General features: G+C 46.0%; 1 protein-coding gene across 1 annotated transcript in view; it reads left to right on the top strand.

Annotated features, from left to right (window-relative positions):
- The window catches only part of ATP6V1E1 (ATPase H+ transporting V1 subunit E1), a 140,580-nt gene extending 122,636 nt beyond the window's left edge, over nt 1–17,944 (top strand). The window contains exon 9 of the mRNA XM_085652168.1: nt 17,351–17,944. Within this exon, the coding sequence (XP_085508294.1) occupies nt 17,351–17,413 (63 nt within the window). The 3' untranslated portion in view covers nt 17,414–17,944. The remainder of the gene's footprint in view (nt 1–17,350) is intronic.
- The last annotated feature ends 5,354 nt before the right edge of the window (nt 17,945–23,298 follow it).

The following is a 23,298-nucleotide window of genomic DNA, read 5'->3' on the forward strand; positions in this document are numbered from 1 at the left end:
AGCAGGAGGCCATCAACCCAGCAGCCTCAGAGTCCATCTCACTGAAATCCAGGGCAGACGCTGAAACATCAGTATCATAGCCTGAATATCCTGGACTCTCCATTCGGGAGGATATGCCTGAAACTGCACCATGTCCAGAACAGCTCCGATGAAAGGGGGCATCTGGGAAGGAGTCAGATGTGACTTTGGCATGTTGATTGTGAACCCCAACGAATGCAGGAGGGTTGCCATAGACTGGAGGTGGGAGATGACCTTCTGGAGTGGGCCTGCCTTCAACAGCCAGTCATTGAGCTAAGGGAAGACTGGAACCCCTGATCTCCACAGATGAGCTGCGACCACCGCTATCACTTTGGTGAACACCAGAGGGGCACTGGTGAGGCCGAAGGGGAGAATGGCAAACTGAAAATGCTCATGGCCCACCATAAACCACAGGTAGCGACGATGGGCAGACAGGACGGGGATATGGAAGTTCGCGTCCTGCAAGTCCAGCGCTACCATCCAGTCTCCTGGGTCCAGGGCAAACAAAACCTGAGCCAGAGTGAGCATCTTTAACTTCTCTTTTTTGAGGAAGAAGTTGAGGGCTCTGAGGTCGAGGATAGGACGAAGGTCTCTGTCCTTTTTGGGGACCAGAAAGTAGCGGGAATAACAACCACAGCCTACTTCTGCCACTGGATCCCTCTCAGTGGCTGCCTTGGCCAAGGCAGCCACGACTTTCTCTTGAATTAAAGCAAGGTGATCCTCTATCAGCCAACTGTATGTTGGAGGCAGGGAGGGATGGGTAGACTTGAAGGGGAGGGAGTGTAACTTCAGACTATCTGGAAAACCCACCTGTCCGAGGTGATGTCCCGCCAGTGGTTGAGGTGATGGCGTATCCTGCCACCAACTGGGCGCCAATGATCCTGGAAAATCTGACTAGGAGGGTTTGGCGCAAGAGGGGGGAGAGGGGTTTGTGGCCTGACCTTTCTTCTGGCCGCCCAACACACAGTGTCGGGGAGAGCCACGGCCATGCAGAGATGGAACTTGCGTGGTCCTCTGGCTAGGATAGGGCTGGCACAGCTGGAAACCCCTTCCGTATTGACAAAAGGAGTGAAAGGTAGACGCAGGCTGGAATGACATAAAGAGGCCCAAGGACTTGGCCGTAGCCCGCGACTTCTTGAAGATCTCTTAACGCTGTGCCCGCCCTATCTCCGAAGAGATGCGAGACATCAAATGGCATGTCCATCAGGTTAGCATGGACATCCGCAAAGAAGCCAGGCATAACACCTAACGGCCACCATCGAGGCAGTCGCTCTGCCTAGAGTCTGTTGTGTTGAGGCCTCAGCGAATAGTAAACTTTGCTGTGTCTCCTCTGTCAGCAACAGCTTGGGAGAGGGTAGCCCAGGACTCCTCTGGGACTTGTGGCAGCACTTGCGCAACCGTCTCCCATAGGGAATGGGAGTAACTGACCAATAGCCACGCAGTATTTACTGACCACAGTGCTAGGCTGGTGGAAGAAAAATGTTCTTCCAAAAGCTATCCAGCCTCTTGGATTCCCTTGGATTCCCTCTTCGGGGTGTGGAAGGGAATGCGCCACTGGTGTAGAGGCTTGGACCACCAAGCTATCGGGGGGTTGGATGTGATGAGAGGAAGGTTGTGCCACCTGGAGAAGGGGGGTGGCGGTGGGTAATCGTTCTATTCACATGAGCTCTTATCTTGGGTTTGGACCAAGTGCAGAGTAGAACGTTTGTTAAGGCCTCATTGAAAGGCAACAAGGGTTCCGAGGTGGAGACGCCAGGCTGAAAGACCTCTGTCAAGACATTGGTCATGACTGTCACAGTAGAAAGCTGCAAGTCCAAGAGCCTTGCAGCCCTATGCACCACCATGGCAAAGGCAGTTCCCTTCTCCGGTGCCAGTCCGGTTCTGGGAACAGATCGTAGAAGAGCCATGGGTGCTGGTGCCACCAGCGTGGAACCCAATGATTCTCCCTCTACTAAGCCAACGGGGCGGGGTCACTCACCCCCGGAAAGGGAGGGAAACGCAGAGTCAACCCCAGCACTCGCTCCACGGAATGAGGCCTCGCACACCAAGACTCCTCCGTCGGGTCAGGTGCCGCACAGTTTGAATCCCAGGTCCTCTTAGACATAAGGAAACTCTACACACCATGAAAAAAGTTTGACAAAAAGTCAAAATATGACATGGGGTAGCTCTGTTCGGATCTGTGCTGGCTGGCGTGGAAAGAAAAGAACAGAACTGCCATCAGTGCGCCGAGGTGGTGCCTATATAGACGACGCAGCCATTATAATGAGGAACACAATGCCATTGACATTACGCGGAGTCTACTTATGCCACCTACTAGCATGCAGGGTTACTGTTCAAGAAAAATCTTCTGGATCCAGTCTGACGCCTGAGAAGTTCAAAGGTAAGGAATCTGCCGATAGATTTCTCTTATCAGATAAATTTAGTCTGGTCAAATTGTAGTGGAAATTGTATGCTCTAAGGGCACAGGCAAATATGATAGACAGACAAGGATAACTATGATTTACTCAGCATAGGCAGAAATACAGTGGAAGTGAGGGGAAACTGAACTAGGAAGCTACTAGCCTGTAAATTATGAGCTAAATCAGTTAGAGCGCAAAATGAGTTGGAGATCAGTCGGGGACCTCATGGGCGTATGATTCTGATATAACACAAGCTTTTGTGAGTTTATATGGGAATAAAGCGGAACATTTCCCTCGCCCAAAGTCATAGTTGACACCTGCAGACTCTCCTTATTTTTATTTTTTTATTTTTTTTATTATAGCTGAATAGGCTTCAGCCCCAGACTAAATCCTAAGGCCGGGAACAGTCGCAGTCGCGGGCGGGGGCACGGGTGGCGGGGAGGGAGGGAGGGGAGATAGGGGGATAGGGATGGGGGAGGGGCAGTGTTGAAGTGGGGGACGGGGGGGAGGAAAACTCTAAAGCGGAACGCAGACACCCTACTATGTTAGCGCCAAAAGTACTGTTCACAATATAGTTCAGTATTATGGTACCCTGAATGTCGCTGCCCGGCTTCCGGGATGTGGGCTCATGAGCTGTGTACGGCTGTCTAAATGACCACGAGAAATAGGGCGCTGGCAAAAGCGATGCAGGAAAAGTAAGAATGTACGCTGCTGATAATACTGTTCTGCAATAAAAACGGTTTTATAAAAAAACAATAGCTGAATAGGCTTCAGGACTTGATCAACCCAATAAATTTGGTCAGGTTATATCAGATATGCCAGACTTTAGCTTGGTAAGTTGCTAGGTCTAGGTATATTCACCCCTTTGTTCTTTAAAACATTTAGTCACAGCCTTCAACATTCAACGCTCATAATTCCATCTCTGAGACAGAGACCTTGTTGAACTCTGTTGGAGGCACAAATTTTCGTAACCTCTAACATGGGCCAAGACCAGACACTGCGATTCATGTGGACCGATATCCCTTTTAAACGTAGACACAAAGGACCTTAGAATCCCACTTGAAAACCGTTCTCTGGACCTAGATCATGCTGACTTTGTCCCGAGAAGATCGATGGAGACAATACAAAAAGGATATTTCATATACTTGACACTGTTAGAATAACCCATAAGAACGCTCTGCTACTGGCATTGGATGCACAAAAAGCATTTGATCAATTGAATTGCAGATTCCCACTGAGGTCAGTGGAGGAGTTCAGGATTGGGAAGAGGTTTATGACCGGAGTATAGTGTGGATATACACAACCAACTTCTTGAGTCAGAATAAACAGAGTTTTGGCTCTTCCGATTAAGAGTCAGCAGAATCCTGTGTGGTCACAAAGTATGAGGACAAGAGCCTCTGACAGAGGCCGTGACAATGTCTTGACAGAGGAGATGGGAGGCAGAGTTGGGCTATCGCTCTCAGACATAGAATGGGAGGAGATCCAAAACAAAGAACAAATTATCTCTAACTGGAATGGCAACCAGTATTTCTGTTTCTTAATTGCAGTTATGGTATGGTCCCAAGTGAGGTAGTGTGCCAAGAGCATTGCCTTGCAGTGCATCCATGGTGCTGTGTGAAAATGTACTCTAGTTTTGGTCCAAATGTGGGCTTACACATCAGCACAAAGATTTCCAAAATATACTTAGCTGGGGTAGCTAACACACAAACTTCTCTACTTCTCTCCAGGACAGATATTCTAGTGTCATTGGTGCTATGTTTGGCAAAGCAAACAATTATCAGTCTTGTGGGTTAAGCACACCAACCAGACTTAAGGAAGTGCTACACAGGCTCTGCAACAATGGGGATTGAGAACATTTGACACAAAGAGGTGAGGACTTTGAAGAGATATGGGCACCTTTCATGACTTTGCTGTGTGAGAAGTTGGCCTGGTATATACTGTCCACTAATTAAAGTGGGCACCTTGTACCAGTCCAAACAACCCTCATTGATGATTAGGTTAAAGACAACCTTTATTGAAAGCTATCCTAGTGGTAGGTATGGAGAGCGGTCTTCAGGCTAAGTCTCGAAGGAATGTAAAGCAGCTTGGTTTACCAGAGTATAACCTCTTGAATGACCAAATGAAAGGAGAAGCACACAAGGTGGGGGGGGGGGGGGGGGGGGGGGGGGGGGGGGGGGGGGGGGGGGGTGTGTGTGTGTGTGTGTGTGTGTGTGTGTGTGTGTGTGTGTGTGTGTGTGTGTGTGTGTGTGTGTGTGTGTGTGTGTGTGTGTGTGTGTGTGTGTGTGTGTGTGTGTGTGTGTGTGTGTGTGTGTGTGTGTGTGTGTGTGTGTGTGTGTGTGTGTGTGTGTGTGTGTGTGTGTGTGTGTGTGTGTGTGTGTGTGTGTGTGTGTGTGTGTATCTTTATGAGATTAGAGAACAAGATGCACAATATTAAAGCACCAAAACTACAGTAAATAGCACAATACACAGTGGGCCCCAGGAGGAGACCAAACCATATATTAAGGAAGTGGTATAACAACACGACTTGACTAGACACAGTGCCTAGAATCGCTGGGACCCCAAGGAACCACCCAAGGTAGTGACACAGGGGACCCACGGGGGACACATGCAGTGTGAGAAGACAGCCGCGAGCTCAGTACAATCCTATGGGAAAGTCGCGGTTGGAATTTTAAAGCTTAAGGAAACTTAGGAGAGGACTTTGAGCAAACCGTTTCAAACTTAGAGTCTAAGACCAGCACCCATGTGTGCACCAGAGTACTCGTGTTACCTAACCCAGGGAAGCCGGGTGCATAGGTGTCAAATGGTGTTGGGAATTTTCGTCGTTTTTTATGGCGAGATGCTGCAAAGTGCTGCTGCCGTGAAGAGGAAAAGTGTCCGGTGTGATCCAAGCCTGTATCGGAGATGTGAAGAACCTGGAAGCAGAAGAGACAGAGTCTGGGTCACTTGCCAGTGACCAGGGGCTCGGTAGACGAATGCCGACCGATGTCGGGTGCCTCCGGTGCGAAGAGGTGAAGCTTGACTCTGCAGCCACGGGGTCCAGGAGACGTCGACGATGACCAAAGTCTGCAGGCGAGCTGTCCCACGAAGGATGTCGAGTGCTGGGGGGTCGGTGTCTGGATTGGAGACCAACAAGCCTTGGCAACTGCAGCCCACGCAGTAAGAGTAAAGATGCTTCGGTGTGGACCAGCAAGGTCCTGTGAACTCCCCCAAGCAATGGAGAGTCAGGGCACATCTGGAGCAACTAGGTTAAAGTTCCCTTCTCAGGGACCCACAGGTCGACGGACCAGGGATCGCGAAGGGACCTCGAGAGGAAACCCAAAACAGGCCACGGAACACTCGTAGAGTGTAGGCCATTGATCTTCGGTGGAATCACTGCTCGGGGTTGGAACTACACGTAATCCAAAGCACAGCCTCAGGGATTGCCAAAACGCATATGCTTCTGCAAATGTGCACGGTGTCCAGGGGGTTCGGGTTGCACGGTCCCCACGAGGGCTTTGTGTCTCAGGTTTGTTGAGAGCACTGATCGGCCTCTGGAAAGCTTGGGAGCCCACCTCCTGTGTTGCAAAATCTTTGGAGTCCATCGGGAGCTGCGTAGATGCAAACCGGTCAGATGCGTTGAGGTGCCTGCCTTGCAGAGAAGTAACTCCTTTACTCCAAGGGGAAATTCTTCAGTTGTCCAGCAAAGGGTAGATCATCGAAGGATACTTGGTTTCTGTAGCAGAGTTTAGTCCAGGTAATATCTAAAGTGCTGTAGTCAGGGGTTTCTACTTTATACCCAAGGAAGGGGTGGGACAAACTCTGGGGACCCACCTATGGGAGGGTCAGGCCAGAGGGGTGGCTACACCCATGTCCTTTGTCCAGTTTCACGGCAGAGCAGAGGCTAATAGCCCCTGCAACCGGTTTGAGCTGGACTATGCACAGGGACACCAAATGTGCCCCCAGTGCAGACATCAAAGCACTCTGAGTGCACCCACTCAGCCCCAATACACTAAAGCCTGTTTGGGAGGTGGTCACACCTCCCTGTGACAGGAAACCTATTGTCCAGCAGTCCCCTGCCGGAGTTTCGTCCAGCAGCAGGAGGGCAGACTCGTGTCTGTGGCTGGCAGCATCTATTTTGTGATGTCAGGGCTTGTAATGCTGGTACCGGGTGTACCGGTGCTGTCATATTTCTCCCTCTAGTAGGGTGGAATCATACCTCCCACACCAGTTACTGGTGTGGAGGTATGATTCCAAGGTGTTTGACACCAAACACGACATGTTTCCATGCAGCCGTTTTAAAGTTAGCATTTAACGCGAGGTTATAATGCACTTAAGAGTATGTGGTAGGCTGCATCACAAACAACCCCGGAATAGAGGTTCCGAAGGCTGCAGGGGGGCTCTGCTCATGCAGTTGCACCCTCGCACATAACACCCCGGACCCTGCCTTCAGGATTGATAGGGCCTGCCATAGCGGTGACTGATAGGTTTATATGCGCAGTGATATGGATAGATATAGTGAACCTCTATCTAATTAAGGGGTGCATGCACCACCTTACACAGGCTGCTGTAGCAGACCTGTTGTGTAATGTTGAATTGTCTCCCAGGGGTGGCATAATACATGCTGCAGCCCCTGAGAGGCCTCTGGGGTACCTATGCCCTGGGTATATAGTATACCATATACTAGGGACTTACAAGGGTACCCCAGAATCCAATCTGAAGTGTAACTAAAGTACACGAACAACCAATTTAGAGAATTTATAGATTGGGCTCCTGATTAGCAGGATCCCAGTCAAACTAAGTTGAAAACCAGCAAAACACCAGGTAAAAAGCGGGGGTAACCATGCAGTCAGATTCCACCTTCCTACTTCCTGTATGCAAAATATAGGGAACTTACTTGCCCCTGAAATACCTAAAAGTGTTGCAAATACTTCCCAACATTGAACATGGTCATGCTGACGGGAGGCAAGGGTATGAGCTCAAGTATCAATCTGGAATGCTGCCCCAAGAAAGAGATGTGATATTTAAGTGGAGTCTTATCTGAGTAGACATGGCTGGTGTTGTCAGCTTTGTTGTAAGTGGTGTTGGGGAGGGTGGAACTGGGGTGGCCGATGGTTGTAGGCGGGAGTATGTTACATAACAGATTTGATCCACAAAAATCCATCCATTATTGTCTGGTAATCTGAAAAACCAAACAAAGCACACAGCTCCCTCTTTTTTTAATTGTAATGTAGCACTGCATAAAGTTCATATTGCATACATAGCACATATATGCATTTAATGTTTAAAGGTTCGGCTGACTCAAAAAGGTGATGTTAACTAGAGAATTACAAAAGTTATTTCCTTGTGTTTCTCTCAACCATCTTCATTATTCCTGCCAGTATAGTTTTTAAGTCTTTTTTACCAGACAGCGCAGGATGTCTGGATGAGGAAGACCTATTGTGAATTTATAGTGGGCTACCAACCTGCCCATTGATTACTGTTGATTGGCCCTATTGTCACTCATGTGCTTGCTTCTTATTCAATGACTTCTATTCCTCTTCTTGTGTTCAGCCTTTTCCTGGAGCACAGCATCATTACCTTCCTTTTGATTGTCTGACTTTTAGCCGTCCACGGCTCATTTTCAGGGAGTTACTTTTTTTCTGTTAGGATAAGCACTCCATGAAAGCGCTGGTTTCTCGGCTCTCTCCCTTGTGTGCTTCTCCCCCTCCAAATACTTGTACCGCCTAGTGCTCCATATTGCGCCCTCTCTCCCTCCAAACTCCCCTGTGTTCCTCTCTCCCTTGTGAGCTGCTATATCTCGTACTTTTCCCCGCAAACCCCCCCCCCCCACTTTGTGGTGTGTGCTTCTCCTATCCCCCTACCCCCCCCCCCCCCCCACCTGCTCCTCTGTCCCCGCACACCGGGTAGTCCTTTTAAAAAAAAATTAAACTCAAATTTTTTTATTTATTAATCCAAATGGCCTCTGCCATCTTGGAGCTATCAAGAATAGAAGAAAAGAAAACAATGCACATGTAATTGGGTAGGGCATCAAAAACAAAGTGATGGATGGAATACTTGAATTATTTTCAGTCACTGACAACTGCTTGGATCACATCCCAATTCATCTTTTTGTGCCCACCATACGACCTCAGTTTGGACCCAGCCATATGCAAATCAGTCTTGAACCGGCTCCACTGGGAACTACCCAGCCCAGACTGCCAGGCCTGGTCATCCCTGAACCGGAACCCAAGCAACCCACGTCCTGTTTGGCTCTTATTAGGGCTCATCAGCCAGGTATAGCTTACTTCTAGTGACCCAGTGATAACATGACCCACACCTGGGCATCCCCGCCACACTTGGGCATCAAAAACAAAGTAATAGATGGAATGCTTGAATTAATCTCAGCCACTGGGAATAGCTTGGGTTGCATACTAATCTATCACCCGCCCTCCGTGTGACGGAGTGTGGAGCACCTGGCCTGGAAGTTCGAGCTGGACTGTTCTAATCAGAGTAGGGTCAAAGTTGATTTGCATATGGCTGGGGCCAAACTGAGGTGGCATGGATGAAAAATGATGGATTGGGAAGTGTCCTGGGCAATTGCGAGTGGCTGAGATTAATTCAAGCATTCCATCGAGTACTTTGTTTTTGATGCCCCATGTCATTCTTTAGGCATGTACATGGATGGTCACAAGTGCTGCCTACAGAATTATGTGACAGGCAACTGCAGTCATGTCATCGTGCTTTTTTGAAGGTCCAGCGCAGGCTGCAAAATATCTATTGTCTGCTTACTGAGATATTACAGTGGACTTAAAACCCATACATTGCTTACTATTGATTGGCTTTATTGGCACTCTTATTTGCTTGCATCTTATTTAATGGCGTGACTTGTCCATCTTGTTTTTTTCCTCTCTCCGAGCAAATCATCGGTCATTCCACTGCTTACTGTTAGGGAACTACTTTTTAGGTCGAGCCTAGCATTGCAGCGCATGTGCTGCTCGCTTTGCGAGGCATGCAATATTCAGTATAGCGTGGAAGCTCCACCCAATCTCCGCCCATCTTTTTCATTGGCTTAGGTCCTAAATGCTGCCTTCAGATTGATTTTAGGCTTGTTAGTCCCTCCTTATGATGAGCATGTTGTCATTTGTATCCTTCCATGGTTACTGGCCCCTTTACTCCGAACACTATTTACTTCCCTGTCTCCCCACCCCCTCCCGCAGTCCGTGACTTCTCGGACTGGCACCACTCCCCCTCCACCCCCCCCGCACTCCCATTCGTGCCTTTTTGCACGCCCGCAGCCCGTTACCAATGCAATAGGTCTCACGTAAATGTGAGTCCTATTGTATTGCAAATGCTTGTTAATTACTGCAAGCATACAGAGCAGTTTTAGAAACATTCACTTCAGATCGGAACTCTGAGCGCGTTTTTGTCATCGGGCCGGCACAGTCGGATCTGGCGGGCTATGTCTTTCCTCAACGAAAGTTCGCAACATCGTGGAGCAGTAGCTGACATCTGTAACGGGCACATGCTGTACTCTCACACTGGTACCCAATTGCTCTTTGTTGCTTTAAGCCTTCCCAAATGTTATTTAACAGCCATGTTTGGTGAAACGGGGGGTTACGTTGAAGCTTCTCGTTGCAACAAAGGAGCCGAGACAGCTGCATATTCTTGTTACATTTAGGATGATGGGCTTTCGTAGACAAAAATGACGCCATAATCGGTCGCTGAAGGGGGCCAAAAGCAGTTTTTAGCTCCTTAAAACGTAGTCAAGTTTTCATCTTTTTCTTAGCCAAGGCTCTGTGGAACACACTCCTTATTCAGTTTAGTATAACGTAATACGCCTCATGAAGAAACCAATGTATTCTTACAATGTACACCCAGTTCTTAAAAACAAACTGCACGTTTATTTTTCCATGGCCGTTCTACAGCTGTCCCTTTTTTCGGCATGTCCCAAAAACCTGCTTGCATTTAATGATGTATTTTAAAAAGAATCGTGCCTCCTCGACGCCATGTACTTATTGTAGAGACTCTGGGTTGTTGCTACCTATAATCGATTCAGAATAACAAGGGTGTGTTCTAATCACATGTGTCATGGGAAACATTTTTTGCTGCAATCCGTTGACGTTTGTTCTGTAAGCGTTTGTAGCCTAATATGATTTTTTTTTCCGGTCTGTACCAGAGATTGTACCAACAGCTCTTCTTCCTGTCTATAATTGCAGGTCACTGGGTTTTCTTACCCTCACTAAGATGGCGCTTTTATCATAGCAGACCTATAGAATGCCCCTCAAAACATGTCTGCCAAGAAAAACGCGGTGCTCGAGAGACTTGTGATGTTTAACACCCTAAACCCTCAGCAGTGAACGGTTGCTACATTTAATAGCTATAACAAAGCAATCCGCCTTTTCTCTTGAATGGTTTTCATTCTTGCCCGCTCTAGCACGTGTAACATAGGAATAACTTTTAGGGTTAGTTCAAGTAACCGTAGAACGGAGTGAGCGATGTACATTTGAATTGTGCCTAGCAGATGCTATATGCTAATATTGCTGGAAATTGTCCGGTTCGTTGACTTTATTATTCCTGGAACATACGCCACAAGACTGACTTCGTTTAATCATCTCCACGTAGGGTTGCCACCTTTTCCGGAGAATAATATCGACCATTTGTTCATGTTTTTAAAGACATACCTAAATAAAAATGTATGTAAACTCCTCTGTATTTTTTATGTCTTTTCTGTATATTTATTTATTGGGCAGGGTTCATTTAGGCAGCTCTGGAACACTTTAAAGTGATTTCTAATTGGATTTGCTCCTTTAAATGTGCACTGACAAGGGGAACGTTTTGGTGATTTCTTTTGTTTTTTGCCATCCTGAGCATGAAATGCCAGTAATTTCAGTAATAAGCATTTGTAATGCAATAGGTCTCGCATTTACGCAAGTTTGAGCTATTAACATTGCAAATGACATTGCCTTTTATTTTTGATTTGTTTTTAAAACATAAAAACAAGGCATTGTCATTTACAAGGCCAATAGCTTAAACTCTCGTAAATGCGAGACCTGTTGCATTCCAAATACTTGTTTCTTTTATTCTTAAGCACATCATGAGTGCATGTTTTTCAGCTGTTTTGCCTCCTGTGCCTCTCTTCCCCCACTCCATGTTGCTCTCTCACCTTTCTACTTCCCGCCCGCGCAGCTGTCGTTTCTTTTTGATGCAGCACTCCACAAGTGCATATGTTTACAGCAGTCTCAGTGCTCCTTTATTATGTTATATTGATTTCTATAGTGCACTAATCACCAAAGAGGGTACCCATGCGCTTGGGTAAGTTTGTAGGTGTGAGGTTCCCAAGGTGTTTAAATGAAGAGTTAGGTCTTCAGCTTCTTGCAGAACTCAAGAAGTGAGGAGGAGACTGATGTGTTGAGTGAGGTTGTTCCATGTTTTGGGTGCGATTTAGGAGAATGAGGGACCTCCAGTTTCGCTTTTGTGCATACAGGAAATGGGTGCAAGTGAGTGATGTCAGGTGGTTTGGTGAAAGTATATGCGGCTGTTCAGGAATTCTGGTCCTGTGTTGTGTAGGGCTTTGTATGTGTGCGTGAGAAGTATGAATTGGCTACGCTTGTGAATGGGAAGTCAGTGAAGCTTTTTGAGGTGCTGTGTGATGTGGCTGCGGCGTGGGAGGTCGAGTATTAGTCTTGCAGCTATGTTTTGGAGTCTGTGTAGGAGTTGTTTGAAGATTCCGGCGTAGAGTGTGTTGCTGTAGTCCAGTCTACTGATTACGAGTACTTGTGTGACTGTCCGTCTTGTGTTCTGAGGCAATCATTTGAGGATCTTGTGTATCTTGAAGCATGTGTAAGATGTTGATGCAGAAGGTGCACACCATGTTCACTTGAGCTGTCATGTTGAGCTTGTCTTCTAGGATGATCCCTAGATTTCTTGCATGGTCTGTGGGTGTTATCCTAGCCCTGATGGCCACCAAGAGGAGTCTCATGGGAAGGTCTTTTTGCCAAAGACCAGTACTTCTATCTTGTCGGAGTTGAGCTGCAGGCAGTTGGTTAGCATCCAGTCTGCTACCATGGTCATGCAGTTGGTGAAGTTGTTCCTGGTAGTGGTTGTCTTGTCTGTCAGGGAGAGGATGAGTTGGGTGTCATCGACTTAGGAGATGACGGTACTCTCTTGTGATCAGGTGATGTCGGTGAGTGGTGTCATGTATATGTTGTAATGGGTGGGGCTGAGGGATGATCCCTATGGGACTCTGCACATCAATCTCTTAGTCTCTGATGTGAAGGGTGACATCTTGACCCTTTGGGTTTTTCCAGTGAGGCAGGAACAGATCCATTTTAGAGCAGATCCTAGTATGCCAATCTTGTGGAGTCTTCTGATAAAGCTGTTATGGGAGATAGTGTCGAAGGCCGTGGAGAGGTCGAGCAGGATGAGGTCGGGTGTTTTTCCTCGGTCCAGGATGATTCGAATGCGTCGGTGACCGCAAAGAGTGCTGTTTCGGTGCGGTGTCTCTTTCTGAATCCTGATTGAGTGTTGTCTAGAAAATGGTGATGTTCGAGGTGGGCAGAGAGCTGCTTGTTGATGGCCTTCTCAATCACTTCTGCTGGATAGGGGAGCAGGGAAATAGGTCGGAAGTTGCTTTCTTGATTTGGGCTGGCTGTTGGCATCTTGAGGATGGTTATTTCTGCAAGTTTCCATTCATCCGGAAAAGAGGCAGACATGATGGAGGTGTTGATAATGTGGGTCAGTGTGGTGCTGGTTGGTGATGTTTCCAGGTTGTAGATGTAGTGGGGGCATGGGTCCATTTGCGCCCCCGAGTGGATGGTCCGAGACCTGCTGCATTCACTCTGTGGGCTTACAGTCCACCCATTGCCTTTTTATTTGTCACTTCGATTGTCCAACAAAAAGGTTTGCTTGCTAGTGGCTAATGCTTCTTCGTTGTCCCTACGTATCGCCATTTGTGTCCTTCCAAAAAGCAGTGCCTAACTATTGTATCTTTACAAATTTGTCTTCATCTGTTGTTTTTCATGGATCTCTTTTTTTTTATTTCACACATTCCGTTCCGAGCTCCGTTGCGGTCTACAGCTGCGCCGGGCTCTGTTTACTGGTATGGTGGCCAATTAGATTTACAGTGTTTCCCTTAATCAGGTGTCAGCATGCTGGCCCCTTCAGGAGGCCCTCACCTTTCTTTTATAAACACGGTGCCCACTTCACGGCTTCCGCGCAGTGCAATATAGTCTAACAGTGGGTGCAAAATGTGAATGGCAGTTGAATAGAATAACGGATAAAGAGAGCTGCCCCATCTTCCCTCTTGGTATGTAAATATATGCACGTATTTTAATTAGACTAGATTGTTACTGGCATGCCTTTCACGTCTTTCCTGAAGCTTTATTGACAAAGTTCACACTGTGTAAAGCAAGTATGCAGAAAGGTGTCTCCTCTGGTGCACTCGGCGACGGCACAATCTTTTTTCTTGCCCCGCCCCTTTCTGCGCTCAATACCTCACTTTTGTTCAGGGCTCCCTTGTTGGACCTGTAAACTGGTGCTGTCTTTGCCTCCTGGACTGCTGGTGCCTTCGTGACCAGTTAGCAAGATGTCGTCCTCTGTAACTACAACGGAGGAGCAAGTGAAAATCCACCGCAGGAAGCTTGTGTGGGCAGTGAAAGTCATCAGGGATGCAAATTCTAGCCACCTGCATCGGAGCAAGGCCATGCAGGTTAGGCGCTGCAGCCGAGGCTGGGAGAATTCTAGCTGCTGCACCAGTGCACCACTGACGGGCGCGTTATAATCCGAATTCTGTACAGTCTATTGAAGGACGGTGTAGTGTGAGCAATGTCTTACTGAGGCGCCAGTCCACCTGACCGTTTTCCTAACTGCCATGGGGCCTCAAGCCTTGCAGGGCTCATCTCAGTGGCACCCATTGCCTTCAGATTTACAAACGAGAAGAGCCAAGCATTTGCACCAGAACAGGGCATTAATGCAGGAGGGGAAAGACCCATTTGTTGTCAACACTGAGATTGTATCGAGACCTTCACCTCACAGGACATTTCACTCTATTAGCTTTATATTTTATAGGCGCAGCAAGTACACTTCTTTTCACCACATGAGGTATCACCCCTGAATATCTTCATTCAGGTCATTCGGGGGCTGGGGGGGGTGGAGATGAGGGGTTATACCAATCGTCCATCTCATTGAGGGGGGGGGGGGGGGTAGAACCTATCCATTTGAACCACAAATGGAACGTAGGCCATCAGTTTACAGCACATGAGGAAAAAGACATCCATTCACAGGGTTATCCTTAACTGTTTCTCAGGTTCCAAAGGCAAGACCTATTGGCTATGCCAATGTGTGTTTCTTGATATTATCTCATTTTCTGGTGATAGTCTGAGTGCAGCCTTGTATTTAGTTCAGACTGTGGTGTCATGGCTGGCTTTCAATTTTCTTTGTAGCTGTTTACAGTGTCATATGTCTCAGGTTTCTGTGTACCAGGTGGCCTGCTTGTTTCATCTACTATGCTTGTTGGGTTTGATGGGTGCGAGGGAATCCGTGCAGTTCTTGATCTAGTTGTTGATGTCCTTGTCGAGGTTGTCTGTGGGGCTTGGCTGATCCGTGCTAAAGACGCTAAGCCAGTCTGCTTCTGTGATTTTGCCACAGCAGTGGCATGGAATGCTGATCCTGGGCAGGGTGTCGACGTTGAGGTGTGTTGATTTGGAAGTGAATGATGGAGTGGTCGGTCCATATGAGTTGTGCTCTTGAGTTGTATTTGATATAGTCTCTTGTGATGGAGATGGGGTACAGTGTGTGTGTTGGTTCTGGGGCGAGCTGGGTGAGTCTGATGTTGCTTAAGCTTTCGAGGAGTGCTATGGAGCAGTGGTCATTTCGGTCTTCCAGGTGAAAGTTGAAGTCCCAGAGGAGAATGTAGGCTCTGGAGTCAAAGCTGAGTGGAATGAAGACTTTGGTAATGAGGATGGTAAAAGTGGCTCATAGTCCGTGTGGTCTGTAGGCAAGGGTTCTGTTCAGGGTGAAGTTTTAATGGGGAGTTATCTGTGGATGTTGTGCATTTGATGGATTCCTTGTAGATAATAGCGAGTCCTCTTCCTGGATTGTGAAGGCAGTCCTGTCGAGTGATCTTGTAGGTAGCTGGGATTTCTGTGGTGAAGTCGGTAGCCAAGGAGAGGTTGAGTCAGGTCTTCGTGATGAAGAGGGTGTTGAATGCATTGCTACTCAGCAGGTCCCATATTTCGGTTGTGTGCTTATTGAGTGATTGTGTGTTGAGAAGCATGCATTTGAGTGGGCGTTGATGTGCGAGTTTGTTGTGGCATGTGTTGTGGTAAGAGGTGTATGCGTTGTTGGCGCTTGTGTATTAGGAGGGGGTGTTGAGGGCGTTTTTAGTATTTGTGTGGGGCTGTGGATGGGTGGCTGCTGGAGTACTGGCTGTAGGTGCAGGTGAAAGCTCCTACCACGGTGGGAGGCGCAGCACAACAGCAGTTAGGGGAACAATGCCCTGGGTTTAGTGTCCTAAGGAGTGCTGCACAATATCGCTGGGTGGTGAACGGACCAGGGTTCCTGGCGCTGGGCGCAGTCCAGCTGCAGAGTGGCGCAGATGGGCTTGCCTTCGGGTCATCTGTTGCGCATCCATGTTGCAGCTGCCATTGGGGGGGAGGGAGGGAGTGCAAGATGCCGTGATGGCATTTGATGGGTGATGGGAAACTCTCCATTCCCTTATGTTCTTCTTTTTATGTTCTCATTCTCACTCGTGCTTCCCTGGTGGTCTCTCCGGCTTGTGCTTCTCCCCTCACACCCTCCATGTTCTGCTTTTCCTCTTCCTTCCTCTCCCCCATCCTCTCCTCTGTTATTACCCCCTCTCACCTGCAGGATTTTTTTTTAATTGTCACGTTCTCGCTAACAAAACTTAATTTTAACTTACCAATCCAAGTGGCATGTGCCATCTGAGATAGGCAAATATAAAAAAAAACTTCAAGCAAATGCCACCCACGTCATGTGCATGGTTTCTGATACATTCGCATGTCAGTGAAATGACATTGCGCTTTTTTATTACTTTTTATTTTGACAATGCCGCCTAGTATCCAGATGCCGTACAGTCCCACCAAAAGCAATTGGCACAACCAACAGGTCCCAAAAGCAAGACCTATTGGCTTTGTCAATGCTTGCTTGGCATCGGCTGCCCTATTCCATTAGATCAACTGCTGATGGTAAACCACTATGCTGCAGTGAGTACCCTTGGTCGCTGGAGTTTGGCATTATATATCACTGTTGACCTTATAGCATTATTTCGTAGTGGAAAAAACAGTAGAAACGCATTGTTTTATTTCATGATATTTCACAGCTTAAGGGGGTAAAGGTTTATAACCAGCATTAAAACTTGTAAGTGGGCACTGACAAACGCGTGTCAAAACTAAATTACTGCCCTTAACGGAGTGTGTGATGCCCACACCCAGTAAATACCTGATTCGGGTAGTTGCAGATGGTTTTAGTTTTGTTATTCTTTAAAACGCTTCCGGCTTGCTTTGGACCTGCAATCAAGAAATTAAATAGTCACTCTTAGTACGTGGCAGGACCATACCCACAGTGGGTAGGGCATTGGACAATTAACTTTCATATAACCGGAGGCCAAAGTCAAAGTGATTCTCTTCTTCCAACATGTTTCCTATCTTTTCTCTTTTCTTCCACTAAACCAATGTCCTGTTAAATGGAGATAAAAACCATTAAGTACTGCAGCTCTGTAGTTTCTAGCAATTTGGACTGCTACAGTTTGGTATCCTGGGCATATAGCTTTTCTATCAGCCACTGACAACACATGACTGATGACTCCATATGGTAAATTGTAGGTGTTTAAAAGATTCGCATGCTGCCCACTGGTGACTGTTGAACTTATGGCGTTAGGAAGTGTTTTCTACTGGGATCGGTTTGTCCTATTATTAATTATTTCTTCCCAACCAACTTTGTTCTTCTATTCTAAACAGATGATGCCAGACATCAGGAGCGCTTTGTTTGGTACCAATGCTAACAGAAAGTTCTTGGACTAAGGTTCTTGGATAGATGGCAGCTGGCTGGACCTGTACTACGACTGTATGGGACATGAACATCGGAGAGTGAAAGAAGCGATAAAGAGAGTGGTTTGTTAAAGGCCATCAAATGTTTATGTACTGTATCCTGCTGGCTCAAGTATGATTAAATCGGTCAAGATATTTGTACAGTGTCAGGTGACACATCCATGGTGTTCATGTGTGTACTGCATTAGATGGAAATTGCCTAGCACCTCCTGAAGGATCTTCCTTTGTTATCGTCTCCTGGAAACAGTCATCCATGATGTATGACGTGGGAAAGCAACATCCAATTCACAGAATATTGTATTTTATTTAGCTTACTGTGGTCTCTTATGTTAAAGGCTGTATAATTACACGCAGTTGTCACTGCCTTTTCTCTTGTCATTAAACCCTGATATGCATTCCAGGCCAGGTTTTGCTAATATGTATATGTGGAGAGAAACTTGCCAGCTCTTAATTGTCCCAAGAAGAGTTCAGTTATTTATTGAAATAAAAATTGTGTGACCTGTGTGTTTGCTTTTCCTTTCGGAACAACGAGGTTTTAGAATACAAACTTAGCTTTGTTGTAGTCACGTTTCTGGCGCTGAATAGACTGTTAATGCCTGCGGGTCTAGTACATTTTCTTCACAGTAGTTCAGAAGTGCCGAAAAAAAACCTTTTAAAACTATCCTGTCACTTTAAATGATTTGAGGCCCAAACTCAAGTGTTCCCTTCCTGCCTACAGTTTTTTTTCCCCAGTAGCACTTTATTCGTTTTCATCTTTGAGCCAAGTCTACATATTGTATTAATGCACAAATATACTGAAAAATAGAGATCCCATCGAGTCGTCTCTCGCTTTCACCCGAATGTGATAAATGTACATTTAACATATCTTTTCCCTCTATAAGCTTTTTAGGAGGTTTTTCTTTCAACAGAATTATTATTAAACATTAAAACCAAAGCCTGTCAGTGAGCTTGTACACAGTTATCAGCGTTTCACCCAAAAACATGGATATTACCGCCCTTCCTGCTCACTGCCTTGTTCCTATTTTTCTGCCTCTCAACAGAATACAGGTGGGTGCTTCTCACTATATCTTGTCGCTGTGACATAGAGACTCTGTCACCACCTCATTGATATGGCCAAAATGGTATTGGATCGATTTTGTTCCCTTTCAAAGATAAGGCCTAGCAGTTTATGCCAGATGTTCATACCGGAACAGGACCGAGAAGAATTTGCACATGATTGATCCTCTTATGTCATGGCAGATGAACTAAAAAATCTGAGTGGTTTCTAAGCAAGAGTGTAGTAGACTTAGGGGCATATTTACAAAGAAGTGACGGAGCACGGCGTTAAACTTATTGGCTTAACGCCGCGCTCCACCCTTTCTGAAACGCAGGGCTGCACCGTATTTACAACAATACGGTGCAGCCCTGCGTTTCCCCCTGCGCTGGCGCTATTTTCAGCTGCCTAGAGCCAACGCAGGCACCCTTACCCCCTAATGCAAGTGTGTTTGTGTTGGGGGAAACAATTGTTTATGTGCAGGAAGGTGTTACTTCCTGCACATAAACAATCGCAAATGGCGATTTGTAACTCCTATGAACTCCATAGAAGCTGCAACTCATCATTTTTTAAATGCAGGGACAACTTCCTTCATATAAACAATCATTCATGGAGTTTTGCTGTTTCTCTGTGTGCTGCACAATACAGCACACAGAGAAACAGCAAAAACAAGGAGAAATAAAACATTTCTCCTCGTTGCGCCATGTTAACACCAGGTTTTCCCTGGTCTTAATTGTGACACTGCCCCATATTTACGCCACTCTTGTAAATATGGGCAGCATCAAAAATCAATGGGTGTTGCGGTAGAACGCTCACCGTAACAACCATTGCCCACCGCTTTCACTCTAAGTATCAATCAGGTGGTTTATAAAGCCCACTAGTCACCTGTGAGGGTCTCAAGGCGCTGGAGCGGGTGGGGTGGGGTGGGAGGGCAGCTCCGGATCAGTCAAAGAGCCAGGTCTTGGCTGCGAGGTAGGCGAAGTATAGCGTGAAAGGGTGCCTTATTTACCAGTCAGTGTTATGTGGCTTTACGCCGCTTTGTAATAAGGCAAAGTCCCTATCGCCACAGGAACGTCAATAAAAGTGACCTTCCTGTGGCAATAGGGGCTTGTAAATATGCCTTTTTGTTGTGTATCAAAGCTGTGTGTGCCCCCAAAGAGACGCCTGTCTGTTTTGGTCAAATTTAAGGCCTGTCACCTTTGAGGCCCAGATAACTTAGGCTAGTGAGCCGCTTCACTGACTTGGAGCTACACAGGAAATTTCTGCACCACACTAGAATACACTCCTTTCATACTACTTTTAAGTTTGGGGCGATTATAATTTTAGATCCGATATAGTTGCTTAGTTGTTTCCTTTTCCTTGATTGGTCTTTTGACAAAGGCTAAAATGAACTAGAATAAAGCAGCCACTCTGTGCCATTGCTGCATGCATGGCTCCCCCGAATAAAAACAAAATGTTTTTTTCAATTGCTCATGTAGTGGAGCTGAACTTGGAACAATATGTAGAGGGTGGGGAACAACCAGAGTAACAGTGGTCAGTGCTGGTACTGGGTCATTTATGAACATATTGAACAAGACAGTAGGTGGCAAACATACGCCCTTGTTATACCCCTCTTTTGTACCTTCATATATGGAGTTCATTTCTGTGCATTGGATCCAAACAGAGACAAAGTTGTACTACAAGCAGTTATGGCATTATCAGATCCCGAGGCACTTTACAGGTCTCCACCGCTTCCTCTAGGAGCAAATGGTCTATATTTTTTCAAAGTATCTTTAAGATATAAAAATACCATCTGCAGTTGTCCTGTTAATGTGACCATGCTTTGCAATGCTTAACGTTGGGTACAGTCCTTTCCTAATGTCCCACCTTTTCTAACTTCAGTTTGGTAAGGAGTCCTTTCCCCATTCAAGTCCAATTATTCTTCAATCATGTTGCAAAGTGCTTTTACATGTAGTTTTCCTATCTCAACTAGGAGACAGAATAATCTATAGTTGTGAGGATTAGATGGAAATGGCATAGAGCCATTAGAACAGAATATGGGCAGTTGAATCGATGCATTTAAACAGTGACCAACAAAAGATCCCACAGCAGACTAATGTTGAGCACATCAATTTCAAAGTCCCATAAATCAGTAACTCCTGTGCCAGACGTCTCCAAGACCTGCTGCAGATAGATCTCACTGGGAAACCAGAGAGAAAACTTTTTGAAGAAAAGTGGAGGCGGCACCAGGAATGAAGTCACAAATCCGTAAATGTGATCTTATTCAAAACAATCCTTTATTCATCTTCATATAAAAATAGGAACACACAGGACAACAGCCAACGCGTTAAGTTCCTTTTAATGGAACTTCATCAGGGCATAATAATGTAAAAATTTCACCAGAGTTTTACTAATAATATCCCAAGTAGAGATCATCCAATTCTGAACAAAAATATGGGTATGATATCATTTACATATAGTATCCCTACTGTTTTTCCGTTTATTTTATGTGTAACTACGAATTAGGTTATGATAAACCCCAAGTTTCAGAACTTCGAATCGCGTTACGATTGACGCTTTAGTCGTAGAAAACCATGCCCACAATCCGAGAGGCATTCCTCCTGGATTGTGGGCATGGTTTTCTACAACTACACATAAAATAAATGGAAAAACAGTAGGGATAATATATGTAAATGATATCATACCCATATTTTTGTTCAGAATTTGATGATCTCTACTTGGGATATTATTATTAAAACTGTTGAAATTAAAAGGAACAAAACGCGTTGGCTGTTGTCCTGTGTGTTCCTATTTTTATATGAAGATGAATAAAGGATTGTTTTGAATAAGATCACATTTACGGAATTGTGACTTCATTCCTGGTGCCGCCTCCACTTTTCTTCAGATGCATTTAAACAGGTAAGAAGGACTGTTTAAAGACCTAAATCTTGGCACAAAAAAATCAGTGGGCAGAAAATTGGGTCCACAGACCTTACTTCTCTTTTGGTCTCTCAGAGCAATTTGGATTTCTTCAGTAGTAATAGTCATTAGGATACTAATATTTTACGATAGATTCTTGATGTATGTGATGAACAGACTACTGTTATCTAGATTTGATAAACGAGAAACCACCCTTGCTTTGTTATATTGCTCTCAAGTGCCCGGCTTTTACCTTTCAGGCTAAATGCTGTCAAGTACCAGAATTCTGTAAACTCACCTCTCTTGGTTGTTTACCTACGACCATCACATCGCTTTTGAATGAGAACATTCTTTTTTTTTTTAAATTGGGGAATTTGTTTTCTCCACCTTGTCAGTTGCTTTGCCTCCTTCTGCAGACCACTCTTGGTCTGCTAGCACTGCTCCAAGTGTTGGGAGGCCTTCTGTTCTCGTGTCAGTTGCTTTGCCTCCTTCTGCAGACCACTCTTGGTCTGCTAGCATTGCTCCAAGTGATGGGAGGCCCTCAGTTCTCATGTCAGTTGCTTCGCCTCCTTCTGCAGACCACTCTTGGTCTGCTAGCATTGCTCCAAGTGTTGGGAGGCCCTCTGTTCTCATGTCAGTGGCTTTGCCTCCTTCTGCAGACCACTCTTGGTCTGCTTGCACTGCTCCCAAGTGTTGGGAGGCCCTCTGTTCTCATGTCAGTTGCTTCGCCTCCTTCTGCAGACCACTCTTGGTCTGCTAGCACTGCTCCAAGTGATGGGAGGCCCTCTGTTCTCATGTCAGTGGCTTTGCCTCCTTCTGCAGACCACTCTTGGTCTGCTAGCACTCAAGGTCAAGCCTACCTTTACATTTTTAGTTACCTGTGTTTGTATTCGGCCTCGTAAAATATTATGCTACAGTCTTAATTTGATACATTTCAATTTATACTTCTGAGGGTCTTTGCTTGACAGCTGAACAGCTAATTGTGAGATTATTTTACTCACTATTACCGATTTTTTTTGGGGGGGGGGGGGATCTTTTATTGAGATTTTATGCATTACCATTACAGTGGCAGGACACAATAAATCAGAGAGTAATTACAATCCCGTTAGGTGATGAAATTGGATAGTGTTATGATGTAATATGACATAATGATGAGTACACATCTTACAAAGAAATGACGGTGCGCGGAGGTCATTTTAAACTGTGGCTCTGCTTTTGAAGTGCAATGATACAGCCAATGTGTCTTCATGGTACCTTACAATCCTGCCCACGGTACACTATGGTAAAAGCATCAAACTGATTTATAACCTCTGAACCTTCTGTAACGATCAACCACAAGATAATAAAAAGGTGAGAGGAAAAAGAAATAAGGGATGTGCTGGAACTCCAGATAGTTCCAGTTCACCCTGTATTTTCCTCCATTGTCACAAGGAATGACAAACAACTCAGACAGAATACAGTACGCAATATTTAAGATTACAGTGCTGGTCGCAGCTTCAAGTGTTATACAGGTGTGCCTATTCAGATGTAAGCAGTGTGCCAACTGGTGCATGCGTCTCCTCATCAGCTCACAAGGAAGCCTGAAGGTCACTCATGATGGGACTCCAGTTAGAGGAAATGGGGTATTTGTGGAGACCTAGGCATACTTCCTTCAGAGGGCGACGCGCTCTGCCCTAGCCCAAATAATAACGTGACCAAGCCTCCACCAACTGTGGTTCGTGGGCTTTCCAACACCTGGCAATCAGGTGATTGGCCACCAGTAAGCAGCAATCTAGAAAACGTGTGGTGGCTCTATGCTTCATAGCTCTAGGGTAAAGGCACACCAGGCAGACCTCCCATGTAAGTTGTCTACCTGTGCTTGTGAACAGATGGCGCGTCAACTCGCACCAGTAATGTTGCAGTGTGGGAAATGACTACAACATGTGTA

This window comes from Triturus cristatus, chromosome 4_1 (assembly GCF_964204655.1).
Source record: "Triturus cristatus chromosome 4_1, aTriCri1.1, whole genome shotgun sequence".
Taxonomy (NCBI): Eukaryota; Metazoa; Chordata; class Amphibia; order Caudata; family Salamandridae; genus Triturus; species Triturus cristatus.